The 17,145-nt window shown below is 36.4% G+C and overlaps 1 protein-coding gene across 2 annotated transcripts; it reads right to left on the reverse strand.

The window, feature by feature from the left end:
- Positions 1–139: 139 nt before the first annotated feature.
- On the reverse strand, positions 140–16,255 carry LOC137612756 (macrophage mannose receptor 1-like). Of its 2 annotated transcripts, none has more exons than XM_068341445.1 (31): positions 16,121–16,255; positions 15,249–15,605; positions 14,778–14,948; positions 14,399–14,554; positions 12,962–13,072; positions 12,058–12,195; positions 11,801–11,977; positions 11,157–11,311; positions 10,791–10,904; positions 10,370–10,485; positions 10,133–10,281; positions 9,842–10,041; positions 9,279–9,394; positions 8,423–8,495; positions 8,176–8,329; positions 8,039–8,077; positions 7,644–7,807; positions 7,478–7,539; positions 6,692–6,792; positions 6,438–6,580; positions 5,956–6,061; positions 5,735–5,862; positions 4,923–4,967; positions 4,688–4,790; positions 4,076–4,308; positions 3,685–3,850; positions 2,976–3,140; positions 2,767–2,883; positions 1,668–1,823; positions 1,130–1,159; positions 140–918 (listed from the first exon to the last, which is right to left on the reverse strand). In XM_068341445.1, the coding sequence occupies exons 1-31, from the start codon at positions 16,188–16,190 to the stop codon at positions 674–676; spliced, it is 4,260 nt and encodes a 1,419-aa protein (XP_068197546.1). In that variant the 5' UTR covers positions 16,191–16,255; the 3' UTR covers positions 140–673. The 2 variants fall into 2 exon arrangements, with proteins under 2 accessions (XP_068197546.1, XP_068197545.1); XM_068341444.1 differs by having other exon boundaries at positions 7,644–7,810.
- Positions 16,256–17,145: the final 890 nt, after the last annotated feature.

A 17,145-nucleotide genomic window follows, 5' to 3' on the forward strand; every position in this document is an offset into this window, starting at 1 on the left:
TTGTTTGACTGTGTAGAAAAAATCTATGATAACACTTAATTACTTCCCAAATACATATTGTATGCTTGCTTTGTACCGAAAAAGTGCTTAATGTGAAAATACACTTCTTGTCCTGCAGAGAGACAGCAGCGACCAGATTCTATCATATTTATGCATGTCATGAGAAACACGATACACAGGGTATGGCAGTCTCTTTCTTACATAGTGCAAAGATATATAATATCATGTAATGTGAAACATAAAAGGACAGTACAATCCTCTTTGTGATTTTCAGTTCTCATGATTTCACCTGATCTGCTGTAATTGTTATTTCATACAACATAGTTCGATAAAGTTAACATTTCCTTTTTAGTGCCAAGTTTAATGTTCAGTTAAAGCAACAAGATTTTTTGTACACATTTCAGGAGCACAAGCAATAAACAGCATTTTGTAAGCACAAGCACAATAGGTAATAATTATATACATTCAATCACTGAGACATCCTAGAGCCTAAATTGTTCTGTTCCACGAAGTCAGACATTGCCAGCTTCATTAAAACTCACACTTTTCTAACATATTGTTAAATAACTGAATACATATCATTTATAGATAATTAAAAAAAAACAGCTAATGAAGCATCAGTGTGTAATACATCAGTCTGAGTTACAGTACATTACGTTTATGTCCCACTGCTTCACAGAGTTATAATAGGCTCAGAGTTTTCTATCTCTGCATTTTCTATTAGTTTATTAGTATCAACCACATCTGGCTTTGATCGTTCACTGTCGAAGTAGAGTGGGTTGATAATTGTAGTCAAGGAATGAGGAGATTTCTTGTAGAGGAAGAATGCAACAACCATCAGAGTAGATACTGCAGTAATGACCAGTACAACTATCAAACTTGTGTGGCCACGACTGCGCTGAGTGTCTTCAATAGTGTCTGCAAAAATGGAGTGGATGATAAATAGTCAAAACAAACTGAATTAATTTTAAATAGAAGTGCCTGTTGAGGCGGCACTGACTGTTTTCTCATGACTAATTTTATTTTGAATAGTTTTGGAGAACACTGCTAGCTTTTGTTTTTTTAAAATCATATTGTGAAATAATTAAAATTCTACAAAATTTTAAAGAACTATAAGAGGTTAACTCACCAGCTTTTGACTCTGAATTGACAGGAATTACTGTTAGGAAAGAAGGAAAACATGTTCAATACAACTGAACTTCTTCAATCAATGTATATCTAACAAAAAAATCAAAAACTTTTTTTATCCATTTCACCTCAGTCCCTTCACTGAGTTGCGATTTTACCCCAATCTACAACAGAGGTTTAGTCATTTAGATGATTCTTACTTACTCTGACTCTATTAACAGTAGAATTATGAAGTTATATATACATATAAATACACACACACATACAATTATACAATTTTAAAAAAAAATTTTAAAAAAGAATTTCCCCAAGAGGGATGAATAAAGTATAGATTATTATTATACACACACACAATATTGTACTTGCATAGCAAGTACAATATTATTATTTTTATTATTAGTAGCAGTAGCAGTAGTAATATTAGTAGTAGTGGCAGTAGTAGAAGTAGTAGTAACAGTAGTAGTAGTAATACGTACAAATAAAATTCCAAAGCAATTTTGACCATTTTTGACCAAACTACATATATAAGATCACTTCACCTTTTGGTGTTTTGCAAATGTATGCTCTGTCATGCCATCTGCGACCTGTCTTCCACATCCCATCCATGGTGCTGATCTCAGCAAAGTCATCATTATCCTCATCTGGAGCCCAGTTGGTATAATCCAAAACTGTTTGATCCAACCACTTCCATGTGCCTAAGGCCAAACAAGAAGCCATAGGGTAACATTAGTGTGTGCCCTTTCACTGGGTTAACCACTTTAATAGTGTATCTTCCTCGTCTTGTGGAAGACCTCAGTCATGAGTGTAAATTCAGGGTGCACATGGATGTAAAGCAGCCAGTTAATCAATTTGAACAGATTTTAATAACTGAATAGATCTTTTATATTCTGCCACATATATTTTTCCCTACATCATCAGAGTGGTTGATTTTCTGATCGCTATTAGAATACATTTTCTGTAAATTTAAGAAAAAACACTTCTAAAATTGCTAACCGACTTAAATTTTAAGTGCAAGCTCTCCTTCAAATCACTTATTACTGCAGGGGTAGAGTGTAATTGTTACGGCCACAGCTCATATCTATTGTTATTATTGTGTATCCTTCTGCAACCCTGCCTCTGAGCTGCTGGTACTGCACTGCTCCCAGATGCTCTGCCCTCTCTCGTCAGTGCCAGGTGTCACGTCTCTGGGACTCCTGGCCACACCCCTTCGCCATAACCATCTCCTGATTGATGTGCTGTCTTCCCACCAGGCCCAAGCCCCACCTTGTCACCTGGCATGGACATTAAAAGCTCTGCAAGCCAGTCAGTCAGGTCGACTGTCTGACTGTGGCTGCATGCCTTTGAGCCTGTTGAACTGTGGCCTTGTGACTTAGTGTATTGAAATTGTGTCTACCCTAATTACGAGCTGGTAGTGTTTTGTTTTCCTTTTGTATCTTTTACTTAATGAAGTTTTGGTAATTTTGGTGTTTTTAAACTAGCCCTGTTTGTTGCACGTTTGTTTATCTTTGAACCGTGCCCATTGGCCTCGATCCTTAGTTTGTAAAGACTTGAATTAATATTTTATGTTCCCCTTTTAAAATCTGGGTTTTTTAATGTTATGTCCCCAGTCCTCTAGCTGGGTCATAACAGTAATCTTACCTTTATGAGTTTTATAGAGGCCAATCCAAAAAGAGGAGTGGCCATCTTGAAATATTTTCACACTTTCATTTATAAATTTTTGTTCATCTGGATTTTCAATGCTGGCCAGAACTCCACCTTTGTAAGAAAACAAATATGCTTTTAATAATCACAAGAATGTATTTTCAGTTTCAGTTGTCAAACTTTTCTTTCAACAGACTGTCTCTCACCATGTCTTACACAGCTACTAGCTGCATCTGCCCATTCAATTTCATCTGTGACGAACAAATAACAATTAGCTTTAAATGGCAGCCAGGTGTAGCTCTCGTGATACTCCTCTTTTGTCTCTTCAGGACAAATTCCTGGGTAGGTGGTTGATTCTGTCGGTGGCACATCTGTGGGTGAGAAGTACCGTGATGAGAGAATTAAATCATATAAAATGTCCAACTGTGAAAATAGTGAGCTCTAAAATTTTGTAATAGCTAACTTCGATACAGGTCCTGAAGCAAGGCTACTGTCTTAATAATTAGCAATATTGGTATTTAAATATATGTGAAATAAATATAGATGGCAATCGATGCAAATAAATACTCATCTACAGAGAATGTTAACTATGTGTGTTACGTACAAATATACTGTATATCTGAGCTCATATCTCCACTGATGCTGAGCAGTCCTAGACCTCTTAAATGCATCTGATCACAATAGTAATTTTCTAACTTACTTTATTACATAAGAAAAGGTGAGAAAAACCCCATTTAGAATTTAAAAACATTGTCACATTACCTTGACTTGTGCACCAATATAAACATGTATGTCAAAATAGTAAGAAAAACAATAGGCTATAAGAGCATTTTCAGTAGATATACTGTATATATCCCGTAACCCACATTATGACTGATTGACTTTACTGACTTTATCATTTGCTGGCAGACATACCTGTTGTCTGCATGCAAACACTGTTCATGCTCTGATTGCAGTTAGCCGTTCTCCATTTTCCATCCAAATCGAGGTACACACAAGGTTTGTCCCTGCTGGGCTCTCCGAATGCCCAGCTTGCAAAGGTGAGGTGCCAGCCATCAATATATCTAAAATAACCACCTGTCTGAACACACATTCATTGAAAATATCCATTTTAATTTAGTAGATTACCAAAACTCACTCTATTATATCTGTGGTTAAATTGTGTTACTTCATTACTTTGTTGAATTGTGAGCATGATATATTATATGATATGGATTAAACCCAATAATTGTTTTCAGTTGCATATTACGAGTTGAAATTTTCCCTGGAGGAGGTGATGTGTGACAATATAGTAAACAGACTCTACCTCTTTTTTGTTCAGACCAATCCACACAGGAGTTTTCAGTTGAGCAACTAGCAGCTCGATATAGGCCTGTGTCCAGTCATTTTTCATTGCAGCCAGGGTAGCTTTATCACGTTCACAGTTTTTTTTGGCCTGCTCCCAAGAAAGATTTTTAGCCACAGCCTTGATGCTGTCATTTCCTAGGGATACATAAATGCTAGGAAGGGTTTTATCCGGCAGAGAGGGGATACGTGGATCTGCAGAAAAGAGAGAACAGGTCATACTATTTAGCTATTGAATACATTATTTTTTTATTTTTTTAAATTATTATTATTATTATTATTATTATTATTATTATTATTATTATTATTATTATTATTATTATTATTATTATTATTATTATTATCACAATCATCAGTGGGGCTGCAAAAAAAACTTTGCCAACCTAACATGCGTGTTCATCTAAAATGGAAAAAGGATAATGTGCTGTGGCGGCCCCTAATGGGACATGCCGAAGAGAAGTTAGTGGAACTGTAGGTGACTTTTATAATTTACCTAATTATTTACAAATTATGTCTGTAAATTATTTTTAATCCTTTGTAGATAATTTGCAAGAGATCATAAAAATGGACTCACCAAGATTTTGAACACAGACGAAGCCATAGGTGTCATTGCATGACTTTGTCAACCATTTACCAATGCCGAGGGTCAGTTTGCTTGTCATCATAACACAGTCCTCCTGGTGAACAACATTGGGAGTGTTGGGATTTTAAAATTTGTTTGACATCTCAATTGAAAAATTGTGCTTACTGCTTTAATCTCAAGCAAAAAGAGTGGCATTTTATTTGAAAATCATGGATTGATTTTTAACCTCATTCCATCTTTGATAGAAGCTCCCCTGACGGCGTCGTTGTTTCTGAAGAAAAAGATTAATTCCATCAGTGGCAGAGTTAATGAAGTTAAAGAGTCTATTTATTTATTTATTTAGTTAGTTAGTTAGTTAGTTAGTTAGTTAGTTAGTTAGTTAGTTAGTTAGTTAGTTAGTTAGTTAGTTAGTTAGTTAGTTAGTTAGTTAGTTAGTTAGTTAGTCAGTTTATTTTTTTTCTTTCCAGACATGTTATTACAGCAGACTTCACTTTCATCAGTTTTGAAACATCAACAACAACATCTGAAAAGAAAAAAAACGGGTGACGGGTAGAAGCCATTGGCTTGTAAAATTCCCGCCCCCTGAATCAACACCATCTCTCTCATTGCCACACATCATCAACCAAATTCGTATATTGCATGTTACATTTAAATTATTTTATTTTGGTACATTATTGGTTTGAATCGTCCATTCAGTCCAATAGACGTGCCTGTTTGCACACATCTTTATCATTTCTTGAAGTGCTGACTATCGTTCACCATCTGGGTTGCTACACTAAGGTCACAGTGTTATTTTTTCACAGGCATGATACATGTAGTTTAATAAGCCATAACAGTAAAAATAGTTAATGAATTTATTATTTAAATTCAACCGTCTCCTACACTTACACCCTATGTAACTGTTACAAAACCACTGGAGGTCAGCAAAAACATGATTTACATTTGATGGGAATTTTTTATTTTATTTCTAATTTTGAACTTGTGTCATATTACAATTACAGTACAGCAAAGGTAAATACAAATAATGAATGTACTTACATTCAAGCCCCAGTTGGTGTATCGCCTTACATTTCCATCAGACCAGAAAAATTCATCTTTATTTATTCCACTTAAACCAATCCACAAATCCGAAGCTCCTACTTGGGCTATTTTAGTGATAAGAAATGCTGGAAATTTACAAAAGTAGTGATATTTAATATCTTTTCCTCAGAATTTAAAAAAATTCCTCAACTATATAGACAGTATATATCATAACAAACCTTGTACATGTCTTGTGGGAATTGAGGCTAAATTGCCTCCCATGTTGCTGCACTGCATCCTTGCATCAGTCCAGGTGCTTGTCCTCTTACTAACGATATTGTAACACTATGTAAGAAATAAAGATGTTATTCACCATACAAACAAACAAACTAGCTAACTAGCATTTCATCAGATCTGCAAAATGACTATGTTCTGTATATATGAATCCCATTTAGATAAAAATCATATTTCTTTCATTCAGATTTTACATGGCAAGACCAATAACATAAATGTTCATCGTGCAGTGGTTTAGGTTTGTTGGTAGAAACTATTTTATATTATGTCATTTTTGAAAGTACAGCATCTAGTTATAGAAACATACTAATTCGATGCTTGTGAATAAAATACAAATTAATTCAAATACAGTACGCTCTAATAAGCGTAACTGTATCAAATAGATTAGTCCACCACTGAAAAGTGTCAACAGTGATCTGATTCTGACCTTTGAGTCAAATTGTGTCCAGTCAGGTCGGCAGCCTCCTTTGGGAGGTGCTATGGGGGCTACAGTGGTGTTGACAGGTGATGAGCCTCTTCGTTTACAAATAAACTGCAGCTCTTGGCCACAGTTATGAGTCCGCCAGGAACCTGAAACACAGCAGATGCAAAACAGAGCAATTTCTCTACTAGCAGTTTGAATACAGAACAGTGTACTAATCTACATAAATAATGACAAAAAAGTTTGTTTACATCACTCACCCGCATAATAATTCATACCGACACAGTTGGTATCAAAAATATTCACGCTTGGTTGATCTTCATCCCATCTTTGAAACCCCAAAGGAGTTCCATCCATCCACCTTAAGGCACAGTTTATTTGAAATTTGATGAGTAATAATGAAAACAATAAATTCTTGAAATTAAACATTTTCATCAATTTTGGTGCTGGTTTGGTTAACAAAATAACAGTGAGCAATCAAAATATAAGGAGACAATACATGTGGGTTATTATTATACAGTAATACTCATTAAAAAGAAGAATAAAGACTTATAGTAACTGACAACATAGTTACATAGAGCTTAACACAGATTACAATAAATAAATGTGAAAGGAGGGAGCCAGTTGAGGAACAATAAACTGACAATGAAGTTCAGTAAACTGTTTAGTAAAATAACTAAATATTATTTTAAGAGATGCAATTTGAGAAGTGATTTAAATGGTTTCACAGATTATGTTTTAACAAGTAAATATGCCTGATTAAATGAAGAGATATTTAGCTACCTAAATTAAAATACAAGGCAGTCGGAGACTGTAACATCCCGTGACAATTTTGCACCCTAAATGATACTAAAGTAATTGCGGGATGTAAATATGGAATGGTGTAAAAAATGATCTGCTCGAGCAAATCAATTTAATTTAATTGATCAGCATGTTATTTTTGAATACAATAAAATGTTTATTAATCATAAACAAAAGGGTCAATAGTTCATTGATATACAGTATTTATGCTCCTATTCAATTATATCGCAATCATTCCTACTCACCATAATGACCCGTCAATGTCCATGGACAACCCGATATAGCAGCTTCCATAGTGTCTGGAAATCTGAGAACCCACACACACACACACACATACACTTTCAAACACTCCTTGGACATTCTGACCGACTTTTATAGTTTGGAAGAAACTGTGTAAACGAGAAAACACACCTGTTTCCATAAGAAGGTGTTTTCATCTTTACTTTTGATGGAAACCAGGTCACCATGTCTCTGCTGGCAGAACCGACGGGCATCCTCCATGTACATAGGGTTTGTGTTAATAAAGTAATGATTCCCTCTCCACTCAAGCCACCCGTCTGATGTGGTGTTATAATCTGCTGTGGTTTTAGACAATTTTAACAGGTCATTTTTTTTCATCATTTCCTGCTAAAGCACTTCGTTTACATCTTATTATCTCACTGTGTGTGTGTGTGTGTGTGTGTGTGTGTGTGTGTGTGTGTGTGTGTGTGTGTGTGTGTGTGTGTGTGTGTGTGTGTGTGTGTGTGTGTGTGTGTGAGTGTGTGTGTGTTTGCCTGCATGTACATGTTTGTAAAATGTTGATTTACCTTCAGCCGTGTTATTTGGAGGTGGTTTTGGAGTGACTCCTGTTAAACAATAAATGACTGTTAGTGTTTTGTAAAAATATCTACATCATTTCAAAATAAACAAAAGATATACAATGTTTTAGTGTTTTCAGTTGTACCTGCTCGGATCTGACAGAGCCAATCATTGTAACTCTCACAGTTAATATCATTCCAGGAACCAGCCGCATCCCAGTTATATATTCTAAATTCAACGCACGATTCATCATTATTTTGATTATTTGGCTCTCCTTCCTGCCAGTGCTGGTAGTTCACCTGTGAACAAAAAGAAACAAAAATGTAACTATTAAAAGAGAAGTTTCTTTGCATTGTTCATTGCATGAGTTGTGAATAGTACAGTTAACTAACCGCGGATCCATCGCTCCATATATAACCAGTGGTGGGGTCAGGAGAATAAAGTCCAATCCAAGCTCGTCCATAACTGCAGTCCACAAGACCATGTTAACGTTAGACCATTTTCACATCATCTGATGCAGCTCTGCCACAGTACGTCATGGTTGTTCACACCTCATCCCTCCTCAATAAAAGCATTTAAAATGTGTGACTTGCAACATGGTGCTGCTTCATAGGCAAGACATACAGCAACTGAGAGCTTCAGCAATGTTGAGGAAGAAGTGCAAACTAAATATGATGGCCATTAGATAATTGATTAATACTTTCTAAACTACTATACTAAGCGGAGTTTAGTAAAAGAAAGAAATCTCTCTCAACAATCACCAAAACTGAAGTACGCTTTTTCATCATTCACTTATGCACTTTAGACTACCATTGCTCCTTTGCTCTCCCTCAACCAGGAAGCATGGGTAGAGCTGCCAACTTGATATGGAGATTAAACAAACAGTCAATTCTGTGCAGCATGACTGTAAAATTAATACAGGCATACCTCAGCCAACATCTTCAATTGGTTTCAGGAGTGTAATGTAAATCGACAAAGACATGCTCTATGTCAAATAAATTTGTCTTCAAGCTAGACCAAAAATAACCATTCCCAGTTCTGTCTACTTCTTCTCCTTTCGGCTTTTCCCTTCAGGGGTCGCCACAGCGAATCAGTTGACTTCTACCTTCTACCAATGTATTCCAACATTCTACATACATGTGGTTCTAATATTGTATGTAAGTGGCTGCCATCTTGCTAAAGTAGTTATTATATATGTTTATTTACAAGCTTTTGATGCTGCAACTGTAATAAAAACGAAAGTCATACCGGGCCACAAGTAGCTCCGCCCTGCTATGGATGCTGAGCAGGTCTCCCCCGATGGCCCTGCAGTAATCCCTTGCCTCAAACCAGGTCTTCTCATGTGACCGAGGCCCTGTAAAAAACTGGAATAAAAAACCACTGGTGATATAACTAGACTACATGTGCAAAGAATGAGATTTTTTTGACCATTCTGGGACAACATTGAGTAGAAAAATATCCTATTATATTATATTTAAGAAATTTTATTATAAAATACAAAGTGTATTAACAATCCTGCCAATAAAATTAAATGAAAAAAAGTTACACTAAAAGTAATACACAAAATCCATGTATTTAATCCCTTGTCATGACTAATACCTAAACTTATTTCTACTGTGATATAAATTATTTTAATATTATCTAGGCTTAAACTGTAAAAACTGTTGCTTAAAGTTTGCTGATCATTTGCAGTATTAAATTGGCTGCATTACTAAAGCAACTCTTGTCACAAACGTTATTACAATTGTGGAATCTTGGCAGTTTGAGTGAATCTTGTTTTAATAGTTGTCAGCAGAGGTTTCTGGTTGTACCTTAACGCAGTAATTTCTTGTCCCCGATGGACTCCAATCTTCCTCACACTTGGGAGGAGATTGAGTGGGTGGTGGAGGAGTTAAAAGAGCGCCCTCTGCCAGGTGTTTGCAGATATACTTCTCCTTATTGGTACAAGGCAACAGATCCCACAGCCCGGCAAAAATCCCAGTTGTTATTGCCACACAGCCTTGTTCGTAGCCTTGTTGACAAAATGAAAAACTAGTCAAATGTAAATTGTATTGCTGTATACACTTTTTAACTTAGAAATTAGCTACCATCTTCCTTCATACCTGGCATTGCAGTATTCCAGTGAGTAAATCTCACAAGGTTTCCCTTAGTCCATACAAATTCATCAATGTTTTTCATGTTTGAAAGGCCCAGCCAAAAGTGTTTCTCTGGTCTCAAGCCCACCAAGCTGACAAGGAAGGAATTGTCCACCCTGGAAAAAAATTACACATGTTCATAGATGCATACACACAGTAGCTGATATAACATTAACATTAACTAAAAACATCAAATGTTCATACCCATTTGCAACATCAGCTAAGTAGGAATCTGAGGCCTCACAATCATTTTGGGCTTCAGTAAACGTCTTTGTTTCTGTTCCTATGAAGTAGCAGTAGGAACCGTGCCTTTTCCATAACTGTAGGGAATAAAAGACTGATCTTGACATCTCTAATTAAAAAAGAGCAATTATTTTTAAAATGCATATCCATTTTCATTACTCAGTGTTATCTGTAGTTAACTGACAAACAATTCTGACACATAGGGCACGTCTTTCTAATTCATGTGAAAAACCTGCAGTGCTTGGGTTCACAGGCTACAGTGATATCCGGTTGATGTGATATTATACTAGGACATTCACGGCAATAATCATGTATTCACTGTTTATTGATATGCTTTCAAAGAACAAATACTTTTGGGGGATTTCATGGAATCTCCACTCACATGTTTGCATCCAACATCCAAAACTACTTCATCTCCTTTGCGTTCAGTTGCACTCTGTTTCATGCAAATGAAGCCATGCTTCTCATCACATGAATGGTCAGCCCAGTTCCCATTCTACAGGAAAGAAAGATGCTTGTTTGCACAGGAAAAATACCACAACTGATCGATTTACAGAATGGAGAGATGACATGTGCTCATATTTAAATCTTTAATAGACACATCTTTAATTATGTACATACTGTATATGTTATGAAACAAAAAGGTGCTTTTGCATCAGCAGCTGAAACATATATAAATTGATATGGAATGTGGTGACAAGGATATATTATATGTCTACCATCACATCCACACAAGGCATCGTCTTACCTCCCCCGTGATGAGAACACAGTCCTCACTATCAGTTGATACTGATGGTTTTCCATACGTCCAGCTAGTGAAGCTCACAGCAGAGTGGTCACTCCAGTCAAACAGCCCCTCTATATTAATATCATTCAGTCCAATCCAGAGTTCATCAGTAGAAGCTGAAGGGATGGGCAGAATACAATGTACCTCATGTCAACCAGTGAGGGTTTCACACTGTGCATGCTCCTCACACTTAAAGTCATGAAGCTATGGGAAGAATTTGAACTTTGCAATGGCACTGCAAAAATTATCAATATTGATTAATTACAGTTCTAATGTTTCTGATAATTTTATTTCATTGTTATTATGAAATTTTTAGTCATTGAAACTAAACTGAACAAATATTGGAAGGTGGCCATATTTAGAATTTTAAATGTGCCTGTTTATATAAACACTAAAATATTTTGAAAAGATACTTGATTCGTGTGTAAATTGTATTATTTTTTGAAAATTATTTATTGAATGAGCAGTCTTGTGATTGTTTTTTATGCTTCTGAAAATTATTTCCTGACTGCTTGAGTTTTAAGGACAATAGTGAAGCTAAATTCAGCTTCCTAAATTCTCACTTTCTAGTTAGTACTGTTGAACATTTTTATGTCTTAGCTTACCATATCCAAGCTGAGAGATAACAAAACTTTGGTCCTCCACATTGCGGATGCTGACTAGGTCCCCTCCTTCTTTACGACACTCTGTCTTAGCATCAGACCATGTTTGAAGAGTGCGATGAAGGTGGAAGCAGTGTCCATTGTAGGGAATCCAAGGGTTTGAACAAAACCCTTGTTCAACTAATAACAAATACAAAAAATGAGAATAATTGACAATTATGTGACATATATTAACAGTAAAGTAGGATAAAAATATTTACTTTGTGGTGGAGGTGGTTGAGCCCCTTCTTTGTAGCAGATGTAGCCAAATTTCTTGGTGCAGGATAAAGACTGCCAGAGGTGCTGCCCAGAAGAGTCCAAAAATGCACAGTTGTACCCCGGGTTTGGAAGTGGATGTCCTGCAACAATATCTTCATTTAGTCTAAAGATTATCATGCAATAAATATTACACTGTATAATGTATGTAAATTTCTTGCATGCATGCAAGGCTAAGCATTCAACATTTATAAGATTACAGAGTATGAAATAATGCTCAATATTTGCAAGGGTTATAAAATTGCATTTTTCAAAAATTAAACCCGCATTAATTGATTTTTGTCCATGTGGGGTCAGTGTCATCAAGCTGTTGACATAAGACATCCAGACATATAGTCAATATAGCAAACTTGATAATGAGTTATTAGTATGCTATATTATATGGTAACAAACAGCAGGTAGCAATGTAGCTTCATTTTATTTTTCTTTGGACCCCTGTCAATGGGTATGACTGTTTCACACTGCATTTCAGTTTCCCCCCCCCTTTAACGCCTGGGAATAAGATCTTACTCTCACAATTAATACTTATACTGCTAAATGCTGCATTAACTTTATCAGGCTGTGTTAACCCTAACCCTGACCCACCATTGATGTCTCAGAGGTCATGACCCCTGCTGGAACCCCTGCTTTAGAGAGCAGAGGGGACCTACAGAATCACAAAGTTTTTCTAATTACTGCCAAAATAATTAAATTTCTTTATTTCTGTTTTATTTAGATGGTGAGATCATACAAACTAGGGATTTACTTGGTAATTTCTCATTACATGTACTTCTTAATCAGTACTGCAGTTCATTGCTTAAAGGAACACCGACAGAGGTCGTTAAACCTTGTTATCGAGTGAAATCTTACCTGCAGACCATCTCAGGTAACGGTATGGCTTCAAATCAGACCACTGCCAGCCATGTTCAGGATCCAGGACCAGCCCAATCCACAGTTTGTGTTTTGATGTACCCAAAATTGCTGTATGTTTGAAAGGAACAATAAAAGAAATTTTCAGAGTGTAAGACAGACTTTTGTTTCACTTTTCCACATTCCATGTTGTTATTACCTCAAAATAAAAGATAAAAAAAAATCTGAAATAAGACGTAAACAAACCAGATAAAATGCATTAGTAGCAACACTGCTTATTGTGAAAGAAATTTTGACCGGATCAGTTATATCTATGATTACTATCAAAATCATTTAAAACTGAGTCTGGCAACATTTTCATGTTTCAGTAAAGTCCCCAACAAGGGCTTCAGATGTAAAACCAAAGTGCAGAAGCTTCATATCACTCCTGAACAACATGTATTGCCCAATCATTTAGGGATCCTATGACTCACTGAAGAGGGAAACAGTATGTAGAAGTAAAGGTCTTTTCTTGAAACAACAATCTATGATAATATTTAAATGTCAATTTATGCTCTGTAAAGCTGTATACTGTAATGTGGTCAATTATCAAGTTGCCAGGAATAGATGGAAAATAAATCTACATACCATGTCCATATGATCAAATTGAATAATGTTACTTTCAAAGAAAATATGCTGAATAGTAGAAATCAGTCTATGGCTTGTGCAGCGAAATTCCTTGTTTCTTAAGTGCCATAAAACTTTGCTGAGAACAATATAACAAATCCAAAATGAGTTAAGTTGGTAAAATAATGACATAATAATAACAATAACAATAACAATAGTAATAATTCATTCATTCATTCATTTTTCTACCCGCTTCATCAACTTGGGCGGGTCACGGAGAGCTGGAGTGTATCCCAGCTGGCATAGGGCGTGAGGCGGGGCAAACCCCACGGCGCACTGTCAGTGCACCGTGGAGTCACACAGAAGACATACAAACACACACATACTCCTATGGGCAATTTGAAACGGCCAATTAACCTGAAGCACATTTTTTGAAGGTGGGAGGAAGCCAGAGAACCCACGCAGACACGGAGAGAACAAGCAAACTCATCACAGAGCGGGACTCGAACCTGCACCCGCCTTGTTGTATGGCGACAGCGCTACCCACTGCACCATTGTGCCGCCCACAATAGTAATAATAATAATAGTAATTATCATCTCATCATCATCATCATCATAATCATCATAATATCATATTTTGATTATTTTTATCTTTACCAAAAAAAGCACCAAGAAACAAGAAAATCAGGCTACCAGTTCATGTAGTCATACACAGTATCTACCAATATGATGGAGATATGAGCAGTTTTGGATAATGCCTGTGCAATCAACCACCTTGTTTTTGGTCATTGTACAGCTCCGTTCACACTTTGGAACCAGGTGGAATCTTACCTGAGACAAAAGCTTGCTCATGGGGATCACTGATGCTGAGTAGGGAGGCTCCTTGTTGTTTGCAGCTGATGTCACTCTGAGCCCATGTCAACACCGACTGTGTGTTTAGCTGGTAATAGGCCCCCGTTACAAGGTTATTTACCCAGTGTTCTGTGGCTGTGTATCAATAGAGACATGTGGAAAAAAGTAAAGAGAATAAATCTTTCCACCATTTAAATACAACACTTTTAGTGAAATCTAACAATTAGCTCTCATACTGCATGTCTTACACCATTGATTAAGCCAACAGTTGTTGACTGATTAGGACTACAAGAAGTAATATGATTCAGTGTCAATCAAATTTAACAAATCTGCTGATGCTTGAAGTGCTTCTACTCACAAGAACTTGGGCAGTATCCCCACTGTTCACGATCATAATTTGTTGCAATCGCGCACCAAGGACGCTTTACTGAGGAGTCAAAACTGGTGCAATCCCCAAACCATCGATCTTTGTACAGGAAGGGAAACATACAGGGCTTACCGAAGGCATTCCCCTCAATGGTGTAGAATTCTGAAGTGGAAAAGTAAAACTGATCAAATCTTTGCCAATGAAATACTAACAAATAAAGTAATTGAGGACTTCATGCATGCACAATTATTTAACTTATTTATATCCAATGTAAGAGGTAACAGGTTTTTCTTTAACCACAATAAAAGCATCAAGATGTCTGTTGACAACCTGCTGCACCAGTAACCTCCAAATAACGATTTGAGGATTTGAATGAGAATTTGAGGAACAGTGATCATGTATTATGTTCCTCAGCCTGTTTCAAGTGCTGTGTTCTTTCACGCAGAGGTTTTCACACCATACCTCTGTATGTTCTTGAACAAGCACCATTGGATGTCCCTGTGATGGTGAATTGGTTATTGGGTCCAAAAGTTCTGGAGAGAGCAATCGATTCGTCTGCTTTTACTTCAATATAGAGCTTTTGGCCTTTGAGGGCAAGCATCGTTTCATTCCTGCATTCCCACTTTTGGAGGTCACTCCTGTCATTACAATCATAAAGGCTTACTTCACTCCCCACACTTCTGCCCTGTGTTCCCACGCACTTTTTGCTTGAAGTAGCAAAAAGGCGATCACCAGTTGTCCAACGTACTTCAAGGCAACGGTTTGACTTTTTCAGCAAACAAAACCCAGTGGCCTTGTTGGTAAGAGAGAATGGAGCATCTGCAGGAAATTAAAAATATTATCAGTTCCATTTTAATGCAACACTTTTAACCAAAATGTAGAGTTTTATGCATGTTTGAGTGTTATTATATTTTTGTTTTGAGACATTTAATTTCAAGAAATAAGATCAGTAAAATTAATTATGATGAAAGGAAGGAATTAATTACAGATATCTTCTTTGCTCTATGAAAGTTTCAACTAAACCACATCTCTGTATAAAACACTTTTTCCTGTCTAGCTGTGGCAGGCTACTCATGCACTCATCCCTGCACAGAATCAGTTCCTCTTCTGAAGTTTTTTTGACACTAATAGATCAATTTATCATGCAATCATAACTTTAAAAAAATCCACCATCAGTAGATTTAATATTCATCCAAAAAAAAGTTATCACAATAAATGAGAAGTGATGATCCTTTCATCCGACAAACTACAAGCTCAAAAGCTTAACTGTAACAAAAGCTCTGAATTTAGAATATGTGACGAAATATGTGCGAAAACGTGAATGCATACTGTACCATTTAATATTGTGCATCGACATTGGACGACAAGCACAAGGAATGCTGAAGTTATCCTTAGGATCAGCATTCTTCTTTCGAGGTTCAAAGCAGCAGATATTGTCCATGCATTGCAAGTAGCAGACTTGTGAGCATGAACATGTCAGCGGAGCATCTTAATACCACTGACGTAGCCAGTTTTGGGCTTTTTTTTTGTTGTCTTTTCATTGACAAAGTGTCATGTGTCAGATGTTTCACACATTTCCTTACTGGTCAAAAAAGGGGGGTTAGTAGGGAAGTAGCAACAACACACTCTGCTCATACAGCTGTCACTTTCAAGAAAAGTCAAAAGTGGTCTCATTCACTCCCTTTTGGTGGAGATAAAAGAATGTGTTACAGATTTAAACTAAACACGGTTCAGCAGCGTCAATGATCTACTTCTCAAACAGATCCATCGTTACACTAATGTTCATATCCACCACTAATATCTGCAAGAACTCTGCAACTGTATTGTTTGAGAAATTTTAAGTTTAAACATTATGGAATGTCTTTTGTTCTTAAGAAATTACATGACAATAAGATGCAACCAGGGTGCGATTTGTCCAAAAACAAATTGCACAAAAAAATGATCATGAAAAATAAGTAATCAACAGGCCAAATTCTTTTATAGGTTAAATAGTAGGTCCTATGAGCTTATGAGCCTATGAAATTCCAAACAGCTGAACATTTGTATCTAATACAAACTGAAAAAATATGAAACATTTAATTTTCTGTGCCAGCAACGATGTGAAAGATGGCCTTCAGGACCATAGATAAGGCGCGATCACGTGAACATAGCAAGAGGTTTATCCTAATGTGAACGGTCTGTAAAACGTAACATTAGCACTCCATAGATTAAGATTTCAAGTCAAAATAACTCAATAAATATAAGACTAAGTGAACAGTTGGCTTTGAAATATAAGACTAAGTGAACAGTTGGCTTTGATGACGGACCTGTTGCCTTTTCAGGATTCCTGTTGGCGCGTCATCTGCAGCACTTCTTCCTT

Source organism: Antennarius striatus, chromosome 18, assembly GCF_040054535.1.
Source record: "Antennarius striatus isolate MH-2024 chromosome 18, ASM4005453v1, whole genome shotgun sequence".
Classification (NCBI taxonomy): Eukaryota; Metazoa; Chordata; class Actinopteri; order Lophiiformes; family Antennariidae; genus Antennarius; species Antennarius striatus.